The sequence below is a fragment of the Silene latifolia genome, chromosome 10, assembly GCF_048544455.1.
Source record: "Silene latifolia isolate original U9 population chromosome 10, ASM4854445v1, whole genome shotgun sequence".
Lineage (NCBI taxonomy): Eukaryota > Viridiplantae > Streptophyta > Magnoliopsida > Caryophyllales > Caryophyllaceae > Silene > Silene latifolia.
The window spans coordinates 149,227,386-149,251,007 of record NC_133535.1 but is presented as its reverse complement, the minus strand read 5'-3'; the positions used below and the strand labels follow the sequence as shown (position 1 = coordinate 149,251,007).

General features: G+C 35.7%; 3 protein-coding genes across 3 annotated transcripts; 1 reads left to right on the top strand and 2 right to left on the bottom strand.

The window, feature by feature from the left end:
• Positions 1 to 5,825: 5,825 nt before the first annotated feature.
• Positions 5,826 to 6,793, bottom strand: LOC141608481 (uncharacterized). The gene is made up of 3 exons (XM_074427830.1): positions 6,540 to 6,793; positions 6,340 to 6,412; positions 5,826 to 6,221 (listed from the first exon to the last, which is right to left on the bottom strand). Exons 1-3 carry the CDS (start codon positions 6,791 to 6,793, stop codon positions 5,826 to 5,828), a joined length of 723 nt encoding a protein of 240 aa, XP_074283931.1.
• Positions 6,794 to 15,724: 8,931 nt separating this feature from the next.
• Positions 15,725 to 19,243, top strand: LOC141606313 (uncharacterized). Its single transcript, XM_074425400.1, has 2 exons — positions 15,725 to 18,356; positions 18,452 to 19,243. Exons 1-2 carry the CDS (start codon positions 15,725 to 15,727, stop codon positions 18,847 to 18,849), a joined length of 3,030 nt encoding a protein of 1,009 aa, XP_074281501.1. The 3' UTR covers positions 18,850 to 19,243.
• A 2,653-nt stretch (positions 19,244 to 21,896) lies between these two features.
• LOC141606314 (uncharacterized) lies at positions 21,897 to 23,421 on the bottom strand. The gene is made up of 2 exons (XM_074425401.1): positions 22,956 to 23,421; positions 21,897 to 22,367 (listed from the first exon to the last, which is right to left on the bottom strand). Exons 1-2 carry the CDS (start codon positions 23,344 to 23,346, stop codon positions 22,282 to 22,284), a joined length of 477 nt encoding a protein of 158 aa, XP_074281502.1. The 5' UTR covers positions 23,347 to 23,421; the 3' UTR covers positions 21,897 to 22,281.
• Between the last annotated feature and the right edge of the window lie 201 nt (positions 23,422 to 23,622).

Genomic DNA, 23,622 nt, shown 5'->3' with positions numbered 1-23,622 from the left:
CCGGTTGTCGCCGCCGTCGCCGCCGCCAACACCACCTTATTATGCATCCCCTTTTTTTTTTATATGCACAACATGATGAGACGGTCCCGGAATATCTTCCGGTCGGATTTCGGAACCTGGTTTTTCAACACTAGGCTCACTATTAAGGTCGATATTTTTTCGATCTTAACCTTTTTGTGTGGGAGGTGCAACACCATCCAACGGTCCCTCCGACGTGCGAATATTACGTGGTTGAGTACCACGAGCACGCGGTGGATTATCACAAAAGGTAAATTATTATCTTTTATGGTAAGATGTATATTAAGAAAAATATGTAACTTAAAAACAAATTAATACCATTACACTGATGGTCCATTTTTTTTCGTAAAAATGATATATTGTGAACAAGTTACATATATAATACTCCGTAGTTATGTTATTATAACAACTCAATACCTTGAACCTTTGAAGTTTTTGAGACTTTCGTGCTGATAACGTATTGTAATAATTGGTGTTTTAGCTCAGATAATTTCAGAGTTTGTAATGGTGTTGTCTCTCTTTCTTATTGAAATATGACAACCTATTTATACAGAGTAAAAGGAGCTGCTTAAGAAGATAAGTATGCAACTCTCATAAGTAATCTACCATTGCCGTATAATTTAAAAGTGCTACTGTTCATACACAATTACTTAGCATTATCTTACTGTTCATGGTGAAGTGGAGAGGTGAACTTTCACCTTACTTCTGGAAGTAATTATAACAGAAAATACTCTATATATAAATTTTATAGAGCAGAAGGAATTACGGTCGCCCGTAAAATATTTACACTTCTTGTTATCTTTTCATCACCCTTTTGTTAAGTTACTCTTATCACATATCGTTGTATGTTTGGGTTATTATTAACATGATGATAATATGTTTGAAGGAAGTTTATGCTATATTAACAGAAGGAAGAAAAAAATAAAAAAAATAAAAAAAAAATGGCCAAACTCCATAAGATGTTACGTACAAAACAAAACAATTAATACCCAAAAGAATTGTTTATGTATATGGTGGACCTACGCATGCTTTGAGGAAAAACCACAATTCCCTCACCTTTTGTCCTCTTCATGTTCCCCACCACCTATATTTTTTTTTTTTTTTTTTTTAGTTTTTCTCTATTACTTATACACTATCAGTTACGTTCATCATCATTTTTTTTTCTCTTCTTCCTTCTGTTAATATAGCATAAACTTCCTTCAAACATATTATCATCATGTTAATAATAACCCAAACATACAACGATATGTGATAAGAGTAACTTAACAAAAGGGTGATGAAAAGATAACAAGAAGTGTAAATATTTTACGGGCGACCGTAATTCCTTCTGCTCTATAAAATTTATATATAGAGTATTTTCAAGGTTGATCCGGTAATTTTAATAAAACCGGTTGTCGCCGCCGTCGCCGCCGCCAACACCACCTTATTATGCATCCTTTTTTTTTTTTTTTTTTTTTTATATGGACAACATGATGAGACGGTCCCGGAATATCTTCCGGTCGGATTTCGGAACCTGGTTTTTCAACACTAGGCTCACTATTAAGGTCGATATTTTTCCGATCTTAACCTTTTTGTGCGGGAGGTGCAACACCATCCAACGGTCCCTCCGACGTGCGAATATTACGTGGTTGAGTACCACGAGCACGCGGTGGATTATCACAAAAGGTAAATTATTATCTTTTATGGTAAGATGTATATTAAGAAAAATATGTAACTTAAAAACAAATTAATACCATTACACTGATGGTCCATTTTTTTTCGTAAAAATGATATATTGTGAACAAGTTACATATATAATACTCCGTAGTGTATAAGTAATAGAGAAAAACTAAAAAAAAAAATATAGGTGGTGGGGAACATGAAGAGGACAAAAGGTGAGGGAATTGTGGTTTTTCCTCAAAGCATGCGTACTAGTATACTACTAGTCTACTACCCACCCCACTACTCAAAGCATGTGCTCTACCACCTAAAACTTTTGTTTTTCGCAACAATTCAATATTTTAAGGAAAAGTGGAGGTGATAGGTCCACCATATACATAAACAATTCTTTTGGGTATTAATTGTTTTGTTTTGTACGTAACATCTTATGGAGTTTGGCCATTTTTATTGTTCAAAATTTATCTTTCAAAATTTGTTCTGTAAGGTAATATGACAAGACATAAGTTTTATATGGGTCTATAATGAGTATAAATATTATACTTCAATATTATATACCATATATGTACAGTAACTCATACCGCTATAAAAGGGTTTGATCTGTATCTTTTTATCTTATTCATATAAGTTTTGTTATATCAAGATTTGAACTCTTGACTTTTTGTAAAGGTCAGACGTCTCGGCCCACTATGACTTGTCATTCCATGTGATTACTTTTGTAAAGTAAATTTCATATATCGTCTAATTAAGTTTATCACTATTAACTTATTGTTAAATATGTTAATCAGAAAATGGCACATATGACGAAACGAGACTTTGATATCCTTGATAATAATGGCACAAAATACCTTCAATGGAGGGTGGATGCTAGAGCAAATTTAAAAGCCAAGGGACTAGAGCATACAATTTTAGTAGATGGAAATTCTACTTCACAAGAACAAGCAAAAGCAATAGTGTTCTTAAGGCATCATCTCCATGAAAATTTAAAAATTGAATATCTGTTTGTGGAGGATCCCAAAGAGTTATGGGATAATCTCTGCCAAAGGTTTGAAAGATTGTGTGTTTTATACGCTATGTCTTGCTAGAAGATTAACTGAAAAAGCAATATCTGGTCTTGTATTATTTGCCAGATACATTAGTGCACCAATTGCACTAAGATACGGTACATGAGGTCCGAGAACTTCCTCATTTTCTTCTCGTGGACGGAATATATCCTTTTTCAGATCAAGATTGCGAACTAACATTGGTGACTTCACAGGATATGATTTACCCATATTGAATCTGTGTAAGACTCTCTTAGTATATGTTGTTTGATGAACAAGAATCCCATCTTTCAAATGTTCAATTTGAAGACCAATACAAAACTTAGTTTTCCCTAAGTCTTTCATCTCAAATTCTTTCATCAGATATTTTGCAGTAATATCAAGTTCATCGTTTGTTCCAATGATATTTAAATCATCAACATATCTTTGCAATAATTGCAAAACCCTTTTGAGAACGTTTTATAAAAACACATGGGTGATTGGATCATTGACATATCCTTCCTTAAGAAGATATTCCTTAAGGCGATTATACCACATTCGCCCGATTGTTTCGATCCATATAAGAATTTTTTCAATTTTACACTGTATATTTCTTGTGGGTTTGAGTTATGGGAAAATGGTAACTTTATCCCATCCGGAACTCGCATATATATTTCAGTGTCAAGTGTTCCGTATAAATATGCAGTAACTACATCCATTAAACGCATTTGCAATGATTCAGACACAGCTAAACTTGTTAAGAACCTTAAGGTTGTTGCATCAACAACCGGAGAATATGTTTCATCATAATCTACTCCCGGTATTTGTGAAAAACCTTGTGCAACAAGTCTGGCTTTGTATCGTACAATTTCGTTATTTTCATTGCGTTTACGGACAAAAACCCATTTGTACCCAACTGGTTTTACACCTTTAGGTGTTTGGGTTACAGGTCCAAAAACTTCTCGTTTTTCAAATGATTTTAATTCTGCCATCATTGCCGCTTTCCATTTTGGCCAATCATCTCTTTGTCGACATTCTTCAACAGATTTTGGCTCAATATCATCGTTATCAATGACAACTTCAACAGCGATATAATGGGCAAAAATATCATCAATTTTTGTTATTTTTCTATCCCACTGTTTTCCTGTATATGCATAATTCATTGATATTTTTTGATTATCAATGCCTTCATGTTCTTTAGTAAGTACATGATTATCCCCTTCAATAAGGGTTTTAGTGGCATTTTCCACCTTTTGTACTTCATTTTCTTCTTCAGAACATGTAATGATTTCTTCATCAGTAGTGGGCATTCTTTTGGACTTTCTAGGTTTAAGATCTTTTGATCCAATCGGTCTACCACGTTTCTTACGAGTAGGTTCACATACCAATTGATTTCCCGATTGTTTTTGGGGAATCTGAATTCTTGACGGAGCATTTAACGCAGGTATATGTGACTTTGTCACTTGTTTTATATCTGTAAATGCATCTGGCAATTGGTTTGCTATGTTTTGAAGATGTATAATTTTATACACTTCATGTTCACACATATTTGACTTAGGGTCTAGATAAGATAATGCTTTGGCATCCCATATAATGTCCTTTTGACATGGAATCATCTTATCTCCCCCTAAACATGGGAAATTTATTTCATTAAAATGACAATCATCAAACCTTGCAGTGAACAAGTCACCTGTCATTGGCTCGAGATATCTTATGATTGATGGAGATTCATATCCAACATAAATTCCCACTTTTCGTTGTGGGCCCATCTTGGTACGATTGGGCGGGGCAATAGGAACATAAACGGCACATCCAAATGTTTTTAGATGTGCAATACTAGGTTCCTTTCCGACGACTAATTGCATCGGAGATAATACATGATTAGCGAGAGGCCGAAGCCGTAACAAGTTTCTTTGCATGTAAAATAGCATGTCCCAAGCGAGAAGATGGAAGCTTACATTTCATCAATAATGGTCTAGCAATCCATTGTAATCTTTTAATTAATGATTCTGCTAACCCATTTTGTGTGTGAACATGAGCCTTTGAATGTTCCACATCTATTCCGAGTGACATACAATAGTCATTGAATATTTTAGATGTGAACTCTCCAGCATTATCAAGCCTTATTTTCTTGATTGTATGGTTAGGAAATTGTGCCCTTAATCGAATGATTTGTGCCAACAATTTGGCAAAGGCAACATTTCTTGTGGATAATAAACTAACATGACACCATCGAGTAGATGCATCAATTAGCACCATAAAATATCGAAATGGTCCACATCGTGGGTTAATTGGTCCACAAATATCTCCTTGAATCCTCTCTAGAAACATAGGAGATTCAATTCCGACTTTAGTTTTGGAAGGCCACGATAATCAATTTGCCAAGTGAACAAGCCGTACAAGATTGTTCCTTAAACTGTGGAACTTTAACTTTAGTTAAAGGATGTCGATTGAGCTTTTGATAATTTTTATCATCATACTTGTTCCAGGGTGACCCAGTCGGTCATGCCATAAGGAATAAAGCTCTTGGTTGTCTGTTTTCACTTTAGACACCAAATTGATTTCAAATGGACGTATATAAGTATAATACAGTCCAGAAGAGTATCTTGACATTTTTTCAAGTATGTATTTCTTATCATTCTCTACTTTGGTAAGATACATATACTCCTTATCATCTGACTCAATGGTTTCTATATGATAACCATTTGTCCGTAAGTCTTTGAAACTTAATAAGTTTCTACGAGTTTTACTCGAATACAGTGCATCATTTATTATGACTTGTGTCCCTTTTGGGAGCATTATACAAGCCTTTCCTGAGCCTTCAATTAATGTTACAACACCAGCAATTGTGGTAACATTAGCCCTAATGGGCATTAGTTCAATAAAATAGGCTTTATTGCTCAGAATGCTATGAGTTGTGGCATCGTCAATCGAGGCATTGTTTCGCATTTCTTTGTTGAATTTCCATATCTTCAAAATAAATAAATATGAATAAATTAAATAGTTATGAATAAATTAAACAGAGAAAGAAAATTCAGTTTTATTTATGATACATAATAAACATGGTAAAGGGAAATATTTTACAACTGTCATTATTTATTAACATATTTTTTTTTACATAAAGTAAACTTAAGTTGATGGTCCGCAACCATTATCTATATCATCGATAAGATAATCAGACAAATCCAGACTTAGAACTGGAGATGTTTCTTTCACGAAGTTTGTTTCAACTTCCTTTCCTTTTCCCTTTTGGGAAGCTGTATAAAGGTCAACCAAATGTTTAGCAGTTCGACACTCTTTTGCCCAGTGTCCAGTAATACCACATTTGAAACACTTGGTGGTTTGATTTGGCTTTCCTTTATTAGGCGTAAACTTCTTTTTCCCCTTAAATTTGGGATTTAGGGGTTTGAAGTTCGGACGCCATTTTCCTTTCCCCTTATGAAAGGTGGTATTTCCCTTTTTGAAATTTCGCCATGGTTGTCCAGATTTAACAACATATGTTTCAGGAGGAGCAACAGTCCTCGCCTGGCCTTTTGTTATGATTGTGAAACATAACTTTCATATTTGCTTCAGCCATCCTTAAAATGGCAATTAGATCACAATATCGATTATAATGCCTTTCACGATATAATTCTTGTAAGACTGCATTATCGGCATGCATAGTTGATAGAGTTTTCTCTATCATGGCTGCATCAGTTGTTGCTTGTCCGCATAACCTTAACTGTGAAGTTATACAAAGCATAGCCGAGTCATAATCACTAATGAAGTGAAATCCTGGAATCGTATATTCATCCCGGTCATCATCGAGCTTTCGGCCCAATAATTCTCTCCAGGCTTTCAAACCTTTGGCAGAGATTATCCCATAACTCTTTGGGATCCTCCACAAACAGATATTCAATTTTTAAATTTTCATGGAGATGATGTCTTAAGAACACTATTGCTTTTGCTTGTTCTTGTGAAGTAGAATTTCCATCTACTAAAATTGTATGCTCTAGTCCCTTGGCTTTTAAATTTGCTCTAGCATCCACCCTCCATTGAAGGTATTTTGTGCCATTATTATCAAGGATATCAAAGTCTCGTTTCGTCATATGTGCCATTTTCTGATTAACATATTTAACAATAAGTTAATAGTGATAAACTTAATTAGACGATATATGAAATTTACTTTACAAAAGTAATCACATGGAATGACAAGTCATAGTGGGCCGAGACGTCTGACCTTTACAAAAAGTCAAGAGTTCAAATCTTGATATAACAAAACTTATATGAATAAGATAAAAAGATACAGATCAAACCCTTTTATAGCGGTATGAGTTCTTTTGTACATATATGGTATATAATATTGAAGTATAATATTTATACTCATTATAGACCCATATAAAACTTATGTCTTGTCATATTACCTTACAGAACAAATTTTGAAAGATAAATTTTGAACAATAAAAATGGCCAAACTCCATAAGATGTTACGTACAAAACAAAACAATTAATACCCAAAAGAATTGTTTATGTATATGGTGGACCTATCACCTCCACTTTTCCTTAAAATATTGAATTGTTTATCAATATTATTCTCATGAGTGGGGTGGGTAGTAGACTAGTAGTATACTAGTACGCATGCTTTGAGGAAAAACCACAATTCCCTCACCTTTTGTCCTCTTCATGTTCCCCACCACCTATATTTTTTTTTTTTTTTTTAGTTTTTCTCTATTACTTATACACTATCAGTTACGTTCATCATCATTTTTTTTCTCTTCTTCCTTCTGTTAATATAGCATAAACTTCCTTCAAACATATTATCATCATGTTAATAATAACCCAAACATACAACGATATGTGATAAGAGTAACTTAACAAAAGGGTGATGAAAAGATAACAAGAAGTGTAAATATTTTACGGGCGATAGTAATTCCTTTCGCTTCTATAAAATTTATATATAGAGTATTTTCAAGGTTGATCCGGTAATTTTAATAAAACCGGTTGTCGCGCTGCCGCCGCCGCCAACACCACCTTATTATGCATCCCCTTTTTTTTTTATATGCACAACATGATGAGACGGTCCCGGAATATCTTCCGGTCGGATTTCGGAACCTGGTTTTTCAACACTAGGCTCACTATTAAGGTCGATATTTTTCCGATCTTAACCTTTTTGTGCGGGAGGTGCAACATCATCCAACGGTCCCTCCGACGTGCGAATATTACGTGGTTGAGTACCACGAGCACGCGGTGGATTATCACAAAAGGTAAATTATTATCTTTTATGGTAAGATGTATATTAAGAAAAATATGTAACTTAAAAACAAATTAATACCATTACACTGATGGTCCATTTTTTTTCGTAAAAATGATATATTGTGAACAAGTTACATATATAGCAGCTCCGTAGTTATGTTATTTAAGGGGAAAAAGAAGTTTACGCCTAATAAAGGAAAGCCAAATCAAACCACCAAGTGTTTCAAATGTGGTATTACTGGACACTGGGCAAAAGAGTGTCGAACTGCTAAACATTTGGTTGACCTTTATACAGCTTCCCAAAAGGGAAAAGGAAAGGAAGTTGAAACAAACTTCGTGAAAGAAACATCTCCAGTTCTAAGTCTGGATTTGTCTGATTATCTTATCGATGATATAGATAATGGTTGCGGACCATCAACTTAAGTTTACTTTATGTAAAAAAAAATATGTTAATAAATAATGACAGTTGTAAAATATTTCCCTTTACCATGTTTATTATGTATCATAAATAAAACTGAATTTTCTTTCTCTGTTTAATTTATTCATAACTATTTAATTTATTCATATTTATTTATTTTGAAGATATGGAAATTCAACAAAGAAATGCGAGAACAATGCCACGATTGATGATTGCCACAACTCATAGCATTCGAGCAATAAAGCCTATTTTATTGAACTAATGCCCATTAGGGCTAATGTTACCACAATTCTTTGGTGTTGTAACATTAATTGAAGGCTCGGGAAAGGCTTGTATAATGCTCCCAAAAGGGACACAAGTCATAATAAATGATGCAATCGTATTCGAGTAAAACTCGTAGAAACTTATTAAGTTTCAAAGACTTACGGACAAATGGTTATCATATAGAAACCATTGAGTCAGATGATAAGGAGTATATGTATCTTACCAAAGTAGAGAATGATAAGAAATACATACTTGAAAAAATGTCAAGATACTCTTCCTGGACTTTGTATTATACTTATATACGTCCATTTGAAATCAATTTGGTGTCTAAAGTGAAAACAGACAACCAAGAGCTTTATTCCTTATGGCATGACCGATCGGGTCACCCTGGAACAAGTATGATGATAAAAATTATCAAAAGCTCAACTGGACATCCTTTAACTAAAGTTAAAGTTCCACGTTTAAGGAACAATCTTGTACGGCTTGTTCACTTGGCAAATTGATTATCAGGCCTTCCAAAACTAAAGTCGGAATTGAATCTCCTATGTTTCTAGAGAGGATTCAAGGAGATATTTGTGGACCAATTAACCCACAATGTGGACCATTTCGATATTTTATGGTGCTAATTGATGCATCTACTCGATGGTGTCATGTTAGTTTATTATCCACAAGAAATGTTGCCTTTGCCAAATTGTTGGCACAAATCATTCGATTAAGGGCACAATTTAGGACCATACAATCAAGAAAATAAGGCTTGATAATTTGGAGAGTTCACATCTAAAATATTCAATGACTATTGTATGTCACTCGGAATAGATGTGGAACATTCAGTGGCTCATGTTCACACACAAAATGGGTTAGCAGAATCATTAATTAAAAGATTACAATGGATTGCTAGACCATTATTGATGAAATGTAAGCTTCCATCTTCTGCTTGGGGACATGCTATTTTACATGCAAACAAACTTGTTACGGCCGGCCCTCGCTAATCATGTATTATCTCCGATGCAATTAGTCGTCGGAAAGGAACCTAGTATTGCACATCTAAAAACATTTGGATGTGCCGTTTATGTTCCTATTGCCCCGCCCAATCGTACCAAGATGGGCCCACAACGAAAAGTGGGAATTTATGTTGGATATGAATCTCCATCAATCATAAGATATCTCGAGCCAATGACAGGTGACTTGTTCACTGCAAGGTTTGATGATTGTCATTTTAATGAAATAAATTTCCCATGTTTAGGGGGAGATAAGATGATTCCATGTCAAAAGGACATTATATGGGATGCCAAAGCATTATCTTATCTAGACCCTAAGTCAAATATGTGTGAACAAGAAGTGTATAAAATTATACATCTTCAAAACATAGCAAACCAATTGCCAGATGCATTTACAGATATAAAACAAGTGACAAAGTCACATATACCTGCGTTAAATGCTCCGTCAAGAATTCAGATTCCCCAAAAACAATCGGGAAATCAATTGGTATGTGAACCTACTCGTAAGAAACGTGGTAGACCGATTGGATCAAAAGATCTTAAACCTAGAAAGTCCAAAAGAATGCCCACTACTGATGAAGAAATCATTACATGTTCTGAAGAAGAAAATGAAGTACAAAAGGTGGAAAATGCCACTAAAACCCTTATTGAAGGGGATAATCATGTACTTACTAAAGAACATGAAGGCATTGATAATCAAAAAATATCAATGAATTATGCATATACAGGAAAACAGTGGGATAGAAAAATAACAAAAATTGATGATATTTTTGCCCATTATATCGCTGTTGAAGTTGTCATTGATAACGATGATATTGAGCCAAAATCTGTTGAAGAAAGTCGACAAAGAGATGATTGGCCAAAATGGAAAGCGGCAATGATGGCAGAATTAAAATCATTTGAAAAACGAGAAGTTTTTGGACTCAGAACCCAAACACCTAAAGGTGTAAAACCATTGGGTACAAATGGGTTTTTGTAAAAACGCAATGAAAATAACGAAATTGTACGATACAAAGCCAGACTTGTTGCACAAGGTTTTTCACAAATACCGGGAGTAGATTATGATGAAACATATTCTCCGGTTGTTGATGCAACAACATTAAGGTTCTTAACAAGTTTAGCGTATCGAATCATTGCAAATGCGTTTAATGGATGTAGTTATGCATATTTATACGGAACACTTGACACTCGAAATATATATGCGAGTTCCGGATGGGATAAAGTTACCATTTTCCCATAACTCAAACCCACAAGAAATATACAGTGTAAAATTGAAAAAATCCTTATATGGACTGAAACAATCAGGGCGAATGTGGTATAATCGCCTTAAGGAATATCTTCTTAAGGAAGGATATGTCAATGATCCAATCAGTCCATGTGTTTTTATAAAACGTTCTGAAAAGGGTTTTGCAATTATTGCAGTATATGTTGATGATTTAAATATCATTGGAACAAACGATGAACTTGATATTCCGCAAAATATCGATGAAAGAATTTGAGATGAAAGACTTAGGGAAAACTAAGTTTTGTATTGGTCTTCAAATTGAACATTTGAAAGATGGGATTCTTGTTCATCAAACAACATATACTAAGAGAGTCTTACACAGATTCAATATGGGTAAATCATATCCTGTGAAGTCACCAATGTTAGTTCGCAATCTTGATCTGAAAAAGGATATATTCCGTCCACGAGAAGAAAATGAGGAAGTTCTCGGACCTCATGTACCGTATCTTAGTGCAATTGGTGCACTAATGTATCTGGCAAATAATACAAGACCAGATATTGCTTTTTGATTAATCTTCTAGCAAGACATAGCGCAACACCAACAAGAAGGCATTGGAATGGTATTAAGTACCTCCTACGTTACCTTCAGGGAACCCAAGATCTTGGGCTATTTTACCAAGGAAGAAAAAATGCAACTCTTGTTGGTTATGCCGATGCAGGATATTTATCAGATCCACACAAAGCAAAGTCTCAAAATGGGTATCTGTTCACCTATGGCGGTACACCGATATCATGGAAATCAACCAAACAAACTTTGACCGCTACATCATCAAATCATGTTTGAACTAATTGCTCTTTATGAAGTTGCTCGTGAATGTGTATGGTTAAGATCAATGATACATCATATTCAGAAGGAATGTGGATTAAAAACAATAACTGATCAACCTACTATTATATACGAAGATAATGCGGCCTGCATTCATCAAATGAAAGAGGGTTTCATCAAAGGAGACAGAACCAAGCATATTGCACCAAAATTTTTCTTTACTCATGAACTTCAAAAGGAAGGTGTGGTTGATATTCAACAAATTTCATCAAAACACAACTTGGCAGATCTTTTCACAAAGTCACTCCCATCAACAACATTTCAAGAATTAGTAAAGAATATTGGAATGTGCCACCTTCGAGACAAATGCTGAACTGAGGGGGAGTTTCATACGTACTGCACTCTTTTTCCCTTCATTAGGCTTTATCCCACTGGGTTTTCCTAACAAGGTTTTTAATGAGGTAGTCTATGAAAGCGTATAAAACACACAATCCTATACATGAAAGGTGAACATTCAAGGGGGAGTGTTATAATTACTTCCAGAAGTAAGGTGAAAGTTCACCTCTCCACTTCACCATGAACAGTAAGATAATGCTAAGTAATTGTGTATGAACAGTAGCACTTTTAAATTATACGGCAATGGTAGATTACTTATGAGAGTTGCATACTTATCTTCTTAAGCAGCTCCTTTTACTCTGTATAAATAGGTTGTCATATTTCAATAAGAAAAAGAGACAACACCATTACAAACTCTGAAATTATCTGAGCTAAAACACCAATTATTACAATACGTTATCACATTTGAAACACTTGGTGGTTTGATTTGGCTTTCCTTTATTAGGCGTAAACTTCTTTTTCCCCTTAAATTTGGGATTTAGGGGTTTGAAGTTCGGACGCCATTTTCCTTTCCCCTTATGAAAGGTGGTATTTCCCTTTTTGAAATTTCGCCATGGTTGTCCAGATTTAACAACATATGTTTCGGGAGGAGCAACGGTCCTATTTGGCCTTTTGTTATGATTGTGAAACATAACTTTCATATTTGCTTGACCATCCTTAAAATGGCAATTAGATCACAATATCGATTATAATGCCTTTCACGATATAATTCTTGTAAGATCGCATTATCGGCATGCATAGTTGATAGAGTTTTCTCTATCATGGTCGCATCGATTGTTGCTTGTCCGCATAACCTTAATCGTGAAGTTATACGAAGCATAGCCGAGTCATAATCACTAACAGAAGTGAAATCCTGGAATCGTATATTCATCCGGTCATGCGAGCTTTCGGCCCAATAATTCTCTCCAGGCTTTCAAACCTTTGGCAGAGATTATCCCATAACTCTTTGGGATCCTCCACAAACAGATATTCAATTTTTAAATTTTCATGGAGATGATGCCTTAAGAACACTATTGCTTTTGCTTGTTCTTGTGAAGTAGAATTTCCATCTACTAAAATTGTATGCTCTAGTCCCTTGGCTTTTAAATTTGCTCTAGCATCCACCCTCCATTGAAGGTATTTTGTGCCATTATTATCAAGGATATCAAAGTCTCGTTTCGTCATATGTGCCATTTTCTGATTAACATATTTAACAATAAGTTAATAGTGATAAACTTAATTAGACGATATATGAAATTTACTTTACAAAAGTAATCACATGGAATGACAAGTCATAGTGGGGTAGGAGACGTCGACCTTTACAAAAAGTCAAGAGTTCAAATCTTGATATAACAAAACTTATATGAATAAGATAAAAAGATACAGATCAAACCCTTTTATAGCGGTATGAGTTCTTTGTACATATATGGTATATAATATTGAAGTATAATATTTATACTCATTATAGACCCATATAAAACTTATGTCTTGTCATATTACCTTACAGAACAAATTTTGAAAGATAAATTTTGAACAATAAAAATGGCCAAACTCCATAAGATGTTACGTACAAAACAAAACAATTAATACCCAAAAGAATTGTTTATGTATATGGTGGACCTATCACCTCCACTTTTCCTTAAAATATTGAATTGTTTATCAATATTATTCTCAGTAGTGGGGTGGGTAGTAGACTAGTAGTATACTAGTACGCATGCTTTGAGGAAAAACCACAATTCCCTCACCTTTTGTCCTCTTCATGTTCCCCACCACCTATATATTTTTTTTTTTTAGTTTTTCTCTATTACTTATACACTATCAGTTACGTTCATCATCAATTTTTTTTTTTTTTCTCTTCTTCCTTCTGTTAATATAGCATAAACTTCCTTCAAACATATTATCATCATGTTAATAATAACCCAAACATACAACGATATGTGATAAGAGTAACTTAACAAAAGGGTGATGAAAAGATAACAAGAAGTGTAAATATTTTACGGGCGACCGTAATTCCTTCTGCTCTATAAAATTTATATATAGAGTATTTTCAAGGTTGATCCGGTAATTTTAATAAAACCGGTTGTCGCCGCCGTCGCCGCCGCCAACACCACCTTATTATGCATCCTTTTTTTTTTATATGCACAACATGATGAGACGGTCCCGGAATATCTTCCGGTCGGATTTCGGAACCTGGTTTTTCAACACTAGGCTCACTATTAAGGTCGATATTTTTCCGATCTTAACCTTTTTGTGCGGGAGGTGCAACACCATCCAACGGTCCCTCCGACGTGCGAATATTACGTGGTTGAGTACCACGAGCACGCGGTGGATTATCACAAAAGGTAAATTATTATCTTTTATGGTAAGATATATATTAAGAAAAATATGTAACTTAAAAACAAATTAATACCATTACACTGATGGTCCATTTTTTTCGTAAAAATGATATATTGTGAACAAGTTACATATATAATACTCCGTAGTTATGTTATTATAACAACTCAATACCTTGAACCTTTGAAGTTTTTGAGACTTTCGTGCTGATAACGTATTGTAATAATTGGTGTTTTAGCTCAGATAATTTCAGAGTTTGTAATGGTGTTGTCTATTTTTCTTATTGAAATATGACAACCTATTTATACAGAGTAAAAGGAGCTGCTTAAGAAGATAAGTATGCAACTCTCATAAGTAATCTACCATTGCCGTATAATTTAAAAGTGCTACTGTTCATACACAATTACTTAGCATTATCTTACTGTTCATGGTGAAGTGGAGAGGTGAACTTTCACCTTACTTCTGGAAGTAATTATAACAATAACTCATTTTTAACTTTATTTTTCTATTTACTTACAAGTCACTAAGGCCGCTGACTCGTTGAGTCACCCAACGACTTAGGATTAAATTGTTGAGCGACTTCTGCCTTTACACAAACTTCATACGTCCTTATCCTACATGAAACAATTTTACATGATCTTTTTAATTTGGACCTCATCTCATTAATTATATCCAAAAAAAAAAAAAAAAGTATGGGCTAGTATGGACGGACTGACTTTTGAGAAAACGCATTCACATACATATACACATACAATCTTCACTCCTTGCGCAAAATGCCAATATATATGATTATTCCATATTGGCAGGCAATAAGCATAATGTTAATTTGACCTTAATAATTTGACCTTCAGCTTGTGACGGATAGTATCCGTCTTCAATGAGAATTTGTGTTAGTAGAATTGTAGAAATGGTAATGTCGTCAAGTGGCTCCGCTACTGAGCAGAGTTGTGACCATAAATCGGTTGTCCGAACTTGATCAGGACCGTAGCATTATGTGTGGCTTGTCCGAACTTTCAAAACATTTACGGCCTTCTGAGTCAGGCCGTACTTGGTCAATAATGTTCTTTATAAAGGATTTGAAGGTTACCACGACCCGTCTACTAGAGATTCTGTCATGGGTGGTCAATAACGGCAATACCACTTGCAGTTTTTTATAGCCCACTACTTAAAAAAAAAAAAAAATTGAAAAATGTTAGGAAACTTCATAAAGTTGAAGCCTTTAGCTGTATAAAGTGCTAAATGAAATGCACTTGAACATAACCATACATATATACACAATAAAAATAGTTATTACATATTCGATATCTAAAAAAAATTCGATTATAAATTCTCGTCTCTTTTGTGTCCAAACTAACCATGTTGCATTTACGTCTTGTCGCTATACAGCTTCTTACAGCAGCTATACTTGTGCTTAGTGCAAGTACTGATGATTCGGGAATAAAGACGGACCTCAACGCGCTATTAGCCATAAAGACCCAACTAGTAGACAGTCGAGCTGATGGGGTCTTGGCCTCGTGGAATAACTCAGTTCATCATTGTAACTGGGACGGGGTTATTTGTGGGAATAAGCACAAGAGAGTAATAGAGCTAGACTTATACTCAAGAGGATTGTCGGGAACCATATCGCCTTTCATTGGAAACCTGAGTTTCCTCAACACAATAGCACTTTTCAATAACAGTTTATATGGTCACATTCCCCCAGAAATCGGCCGTTTGTTTAGGCTGCAGAGACTAGGTCTTTTCAACAACACACTGGTTGGGGAAATTCCGGCTAACTTATCTGGCTGTATTAACCTCCAAATCCTTTCTCTAGCTTGGAACAGGCTACACGGGAATGTTCCGATAGAATTAGGAGGCTTGTCGAACCTTGAAGCTATCGCGTTTCAACGAAACAGATTAACTGGACCGCTATTTAAAGTCATTCAGAACATTACTTCCTTACAGGTAATATCTGCTGCATACAATGAATTTACAGGAAATATTCCTGACAGTATCGCTGACATGAAAAACCTTGCGATGGTTGCATTAGCCGAGAATCATTTTTCTGGCCGAATTCCTCCGTCTCTATTCAATCTCTCATCTCTTTCGGATCTAGATTTGACATCCAACCAATTTGAAGGAAATATTATGTCACCTGATATGCACGTAAATCTTCCTCAAATAATAACTTTAGACCTAAACTTGAACAACTTAACAGGACCATTTCCAATTCCGATTCTGAACCTCACTAATCTCGTAACTTTAGGATTAAGCTTCAACAAATTCACAGGTAGCGTGTCATTTGATTTTCGACATTTTGCCAACTTATTTTATTTAGACCTTTCCGACATGAACCTTAGAGGCGATATCAGTTTCATCACTACACTTGCTAATTGTAGCAGCTTACAAACTATAGAGTTGCAAAGAAACAACTTCACTGGAACATTACCAGAATCTGTAGCTAATTTCTCGAAAAGTTTGAGCTGGTTTAGCATAGGCCAGAACCAAATCGGTGGGGAAATTCCTGCAGGTTTTAGTAGTCTCACCAATCTCAGTTTCTTATTCATGTATGGCAATGAATTCACAGGGACTATTCCTGATGAGCTTGGAAGTCTCCGAAAACTAGAGCAACTTGATTTAGACTCTAACAAACTAACCGGTATAATTCCAAAGTCCCTCGGAAATTTACCACGACTGAGTCAGCTTTATTTAGATAACAACAGATTGCAAGGTAGCATACCACCAGACCTTAGTAGTTGCCAAAACTTGTTATACTTGGGTTTATCACAGAATGACCTCAACGGAACCCTGCCCAACGCGCTCTTTGGAGGATCGGCTCAATTTCTTGAAGTAGATCTATCTCAGAATCAACTGAAAGGATCCTTGCCTCTGGACATCGATAAACAAATCAATCTAGTGAGATTTGATGTGTCCGAAAATAAGTTTTCAGGTGAACTCCCAAATGGGCTCGGTAAATGCTCAGCGCTTGAGCACTTCCATATAGAAGGGAATTCCATCCACGGATCTATTCCTTCATCATACAGTGCTTTGTCGAGCCTACAGACGCTTGACCTTTCTCGTAACAATCTATCTGGTATACTTCCAATCTATTTCTCCAACTTTTCTTTAGCCTACCTAAACTTATCTTACAACAATTTCGAGGGGAACGTTCCTGAAAAGGGAATTTACGCGAACATTAGTGCAGTATCAGTAGTTGGAAATAAAAGGCTTTGTGGAGGGATTCCGCAACTACACCTGCCTAGATGCATGACAGAAGATAAGGGGAAGAACAGAAGGAGAATGTCTATTGTCCTCAAATTAACAATTCCAATAATTTGCGCAGTGGTTGGATTACTGATAATGGCAGTGTGGTTGTATTTAGCGAGGAGAAGAAAGAAAAGAGATTCTATACCTTCAGTCTTAGCAATGGAAAAAGGAATCTTAAAAGTGTCTTATAGCATGCTACTCAAAGCAACAGATGAATTCTCGTCATCAAATCTACTTGGATCGGGTACTTTTGGGACTGTATTCAGAGGAATTATCGATACAAAGATGGTTGCTGTTAAAGTACTCAAGCTACAGCAACAAGGTGCTTCAAAGAGTTTCATGGCAGAATGTAAGGTCCTGAGGAATACACGTCACCGCAACCTAGTGAAGATCATCACAGTCTGCTCAAGTACTGATTTCCAGAGAAATGACTTCAAAGCTCTACTTTACGAATTCATGCCCAACGGAAGCCTTGACAAATGGTTACATGAATCCGGAAACCTAAGCCTTCTTCAAAGAATGAACATAGCAATCGATGTTGCTCAAGCACTCAACTATCTCCACCATGAGAATGATATTCCGATTGTGCATTGTGATCTAAAACCAAGCAATATATTGCTTGACGATGAAATGGTTGCCCATGTTGGAGATTTCGGGCTGGCTAAATTTTTTGCTCAACCTGGTTCCCTTAATCAAAGCAGCTCAATTGGCGTCAAAGGAACTGTCGGCTATGCTGCTCCAGGTAACCATGGTTATATCATTTTCCTGTCTAAGTACCATAGCTTAAGCGACAACCACTTATTACCTAACTCTGTTGTTTGAATTCTCGTCTTATAGAGTATGGCCTAGGAAGTGAAGCGTCTACAGATGGTGATATCTACAGCTACGGAACACTGCTACTTGAACTTATGACAGGAAAGAGACCAACCAATCAAATGTTTGAGGCAGATTTCAACCTTCATATGTATGCAAAAGAGGCATTACCTGATCAAGTATTGCAGATTGTAGACCCCACAATTGAACACCATGATTTTACTGAAGAAGTCGATGATAGAAGGGCAATCCAAGACATGGCTGAACGGAGAGTTGAATGCATGGTCTCCATGGTTGGTGTTGGTGTTGCCTGCTCCAACCATTTACCCCAAGACCGAATGAAGATACATGAGGCCATAAGAACGCTTCGGGCAGCTAGAGATAAGCTCATTAATGTCAATCGGAGTCAATTACATCATTGATCGGATCCTTAAAATCGCGTCTACAATCTGAATAATAAGAACATAAACAATCATCAGTAGTTACCAAGAGGTGAAATTTTCTATTCCATAAGCCCAAAGGGTGTTCCATCCTAAAATCGAGTAACAAAATCAGAATAAAGGGGATCTCTCAGCAATCCCTACATTTCAGATTTATAGATATCTAAATCTGCAATAAACATGAAATGATACACTCAAAGAGACAACGATCTTTTCAACAGAGAATTTAGCAACACAGACATTGTAGCAAATCTCCGACCACTTTTTTACAGCCGATTATAGTCGGCCATATAACTGTAGCTTTCTGCATCATTTGTATAATCAATTAATTTGCATTTCACCTAAACATAATATCACTATGTGTAGCTAAGTTCTCTCTCCGGCAACCTCTGACTTGATTATTAGACTCTTAACTTCTGACCTATGTTCATGCTATCTTCATTCTTCCTCTGCCCTATTTCCAACTATTTTTCTCTAATTCTCTCGAAATCCTCTTTAGTCCTTTCACAATATAATCAAGAATGCAAGGGTCCATGACATGGCGCTCGTTGCTTAAAGGCCTAAAACTGTATATTGTTGATCTGTTGCTGGCAACAGTATCTTATACAAGGATCAGTCACTATCTGAATGCCAACATTCTAACCTGAACATTTTTCAAGATTATTTCAATTAAAATGGTAACAATGATTGCATCTTTCGATTTCCCATGAAAGAATCAACAAAATCTTTTTTATACGTGTTCTTAACATGTGTCCTTAAGGCACACGTTAGAAAATCCGCTAAGCTAATTCCTGCTAACCTAAAGAATATTCTGTCAAATTGTCAGATTACCAATCTGGCAAAGCATGTGGCCATCTGATCAGCAAATGATTAATCTAGTGTAAACTCAGATTTACAATCTGACTGAATATTCAAGTCACCATTTTGTCAAAGTTAAGTCTGTCAAATAAATGTAGAGTCAAATTAGGAAGATCTAAATTTAATTTTGATTAGTAATTAAGTATACAGCAAGACAAACTAGTCTGTGAGCAAATCTGCATGTCAATGCTCCATGTGCAATGATGCTCATATCTTTGATTTCTTTTCTTACACTGAAACCTGCTAAATATCTACATAAATGCTCATTGTAATTTCTTAATATTTTGTAAGACGGTTTTACATAATATTGTGTAAAACGGATCAATACAACAACAACAATACCCCAATGCCTCACAAGAAAAAGAAGCGCAGCCACTTTAGTTAGCCATAAAATCTTGTGTAAGGCGATCTTACTCAAGAATTTATGTTTCCGTAGTTACACAACTTAGCATATTCAGGAGATGCTGTTCAAATCAACCCTACCAATTTTGTAGATGATGTATGATACAAATGAGAAGCAAGTAGCAGACAATTAGAAGGTATTGGCAGTAACATCCTTCTGTTAGTGCACATAAAAGGGGGGGCCCTTTGAGTAAAATTTGGCTGATTAGCAGGAGGTTGTTGGAATAAGACCACTGTGGTTAAAGATGGTGAAATTGATAATGACCTCTTTGCTATAATGCCAAATTTGGGAGCAAGTGGTATGGAGGTAAATCAAGAAGGGTCATTTGCAAGCATGATTTTAACATATCTGTATTGATCTTGATCTATCGTCGTGGCCTAACACTAGTCTGTTAGACCATAAATAAGGCCAATATGGCTTCAAAAAGTGTAAATAAGGCCCTGTTCTTTTCGACTAAAAGGAGCTGAACTAAACTAAATGAAGTTGGGCGAACTGAACTTAATAAAGCTGAGCTAAGCTGAATGGAGCTAAGTAAGAGTTAGATAGAGAAAAGCTGAGCTGAACTGAATTGAAGAGCTGAAATTAACTCAGAAAAAACAATACCAAACTTAGAAACCTTTGGTGGAATCCCAAACTTGGGAGCTAGTGAGGCACATCAAAAGTAGTCACTTTTTCCAAGCATGATTCAGTATAATACCAGTCTTGATCCCATATTAGTCGTCGTCGTGGCCTAATCATCATGGTGTTTGAGCCATGAATGCAGCCAAAACTGCTTCAAAATGCAATCACAAAATTGTCAAACTTGGGAGCTAGTGGGGGGAGGCACGTCAAGGGGAATCATTTGCAACTTGCAGTTCTTTCATCTTCAGAAGCAAGAACAAGTTGGTAATTGACAGTCAGTTATTCAAACAAAATAAGCATGCCTACTGCTATTTTAGGCGAACATTAAAGTCGCACATTAACACGAGTCATTTGCAAGAATTCATCTTCCAGGGAAAGATGTCGAGAACAAGTTAGTGACCATAAATACGTCAGTAATGCTATTAAGATGAATCTTAAGTTTTCACATCAGCAAGAGTTATTTGCAAATTATCATCTTTTAAGGCAAGAGCAGTTAGTAATTAGATCGATATCAAACAAAATAAGCGAGGTAAACATTAACCTTGCAAACATCATAAGGGTGCATTCAAAGCATAAAAAAATTGATGTTAGAAACAAAAGACACTCTAATGGAACGACATTGAATCAGTTCTGAAAGCTCCAATCTTCGGAATAGGGCAAGTTAGAAGTCAGTTATACGAACAAGACAAACAATGTCAATGATCTTAATTAAATGGTAAGAATATGGAAGCTTGCACATCAATGGGAGTTATTTATCGGCAAGCTTAAATTTTCAGGATTCAAAGGTACAAAAAATGTTCTGAAGATCATCAGAGTGTCGAATCAGATAAGCATGTCTATAGTCATACTACTGAGACGACTTCTGAACATTACGCTTGCAACAACCAGTGTCGAATCAGATGTTAATAGGTTTATTCATTATGTTAAATTACAAGTTATGCAAGAAGTATCCTCCATCAAGTGATAATAATCCAAAAATGATTAGTTATCAATAACCGGAGTTACCTCAGCAATTGAGAGGCTTCGAAGAAGCTGGGGAAGTATCAACAGAACTCGTAATCACTGCAGACAATCCACACTCCGGTAAGAACACAGAAGTATGGTGTAGTACAAACATAGATGTACTGAAAAGAATGGACAAGTTCAATTCAATGAAATTATTTCTCCTTTATTTATTTAATCTTTTCTGATTACAAATAATCACATTCTGAATACAATTCTAAGTCTAGGGACTAAATGCCAGACCGTCATTGGTATTGGAACAATCTCAGACCTGTCATTTTTCTCCTCAATGTGAATCAATAAATCCGACCAATCTTTTCCAACATCAACCACAAAGCTTTGCGTTTGTCGAGAACCATGGCATGGTCACCTTCCCATCGAAGAACCACCGTCTTTCTTAGAAATTCAGTGTAGAGCTTAAACAGATCATTGGTAGATCCATTTCAATCAGCCGGTCCAAAAATTCATCTTTCATGTCTGCGACCATCATTCTTCATTGACTGATCAAACTCAGTCGGCGCTATATCATTTCAGTTGGTACTGCAGAGTTTAACAGTACATGCCACCGCCTGCGCCCAAAATTTCAGCCTTGCTTTGACATCTTCTGGATGGTCACCTGCATAGACGTAACAGTAAATGATTAAGATCTAGGCCAAAAGGAATTCAGGAATTCAACTCTAAGAATCCGTAAGCTAAGAGAAGATCGGAAAGAGTAGGTCTCCTGAGAGACGGTCTCCTAAGTTTTAGCATTCAAACAAAAGCTAACAACTTTCCAATAAAGGAAGCAATCAAATCCCACAGAATTCCTCAATTGCCCATCAAAAATCAAGAAATACCCAGATCATAAAACTCATCAAAAACCGAAAAGACGTAACCTTTGGATCATGTCCAATAGATCTCCTGTAAAACGGTTTTACAATTAAATTACAGTAAAGCCATCAGCTAAAACCACAATACTAGCCCTTTTCTATAAATCAATCCTGGAAGCTATTCAAAAAAGGGTATTTAAGTAAAATGTAAAACCGTCTCACACAATAAATTAGGACTTCATATAATACCCAAATCACCAATCTTAACAAAAAAATCATAACATTGATCCAAAGCTAAGACCTTAACAACAAACGGGTTCTTTGTAAAACAGTCTTACACAGAACTAACTAAATCGCAAAATACCGAACAAAAAAGATAGAAACTTTTGACATACCAGGACTAGAGATCTTCCAAGTAGGCATAGGACTAGAAGTTTCGGAACCCGAAGACGACGCCGTATCACTATGATTATGTTCATCTAGAAACTTCTGAGACATTGAATAACAAAGCTCTAAAGCAGGTAAAGTATTACAAAGTTCAGGAATTTCATCATAACTAAAACCAAACCCTAAATCAACACAACCCTTTAATTCATCAAGATCATCATCAGTTAAACTCTTTGTTCTTGGTAAAACGTCGTCGTCTGATGCTTCTACATACCCTTCTAAACACACCTTTTGTGGGATTCTTTTTTTGATGGGTTTTTGTTTGGGTTCCCATTGAATAATTTCTTCATCTTCTTCTTCAATGAAGATTTGCCTGTTTTTTTGTTGAGTTTTTGCCATGTTTTTGTGTGTGAATGTGGTTTTTGGGAGAAGAAGAGTTGATGATTGATTTCTGTCTGTTGGAGAAAAATGGTGAAATGGGAAGGGTTTTTAAAGGAAGGGAATTTTGATGTTTGGTCCCTCATCTTATGTTTAATTATTGTATTGGTGACCCTTTGGGCATTATTCCTTTGCTTTTGATCCCTAAATAAGTAAATATCCAGTTAGTTACTCCATGTTTTTTCGGTTGAAAGGAGTTGAACTGGGTTGAGTTGAACTGGACTAAATGGAACTGAG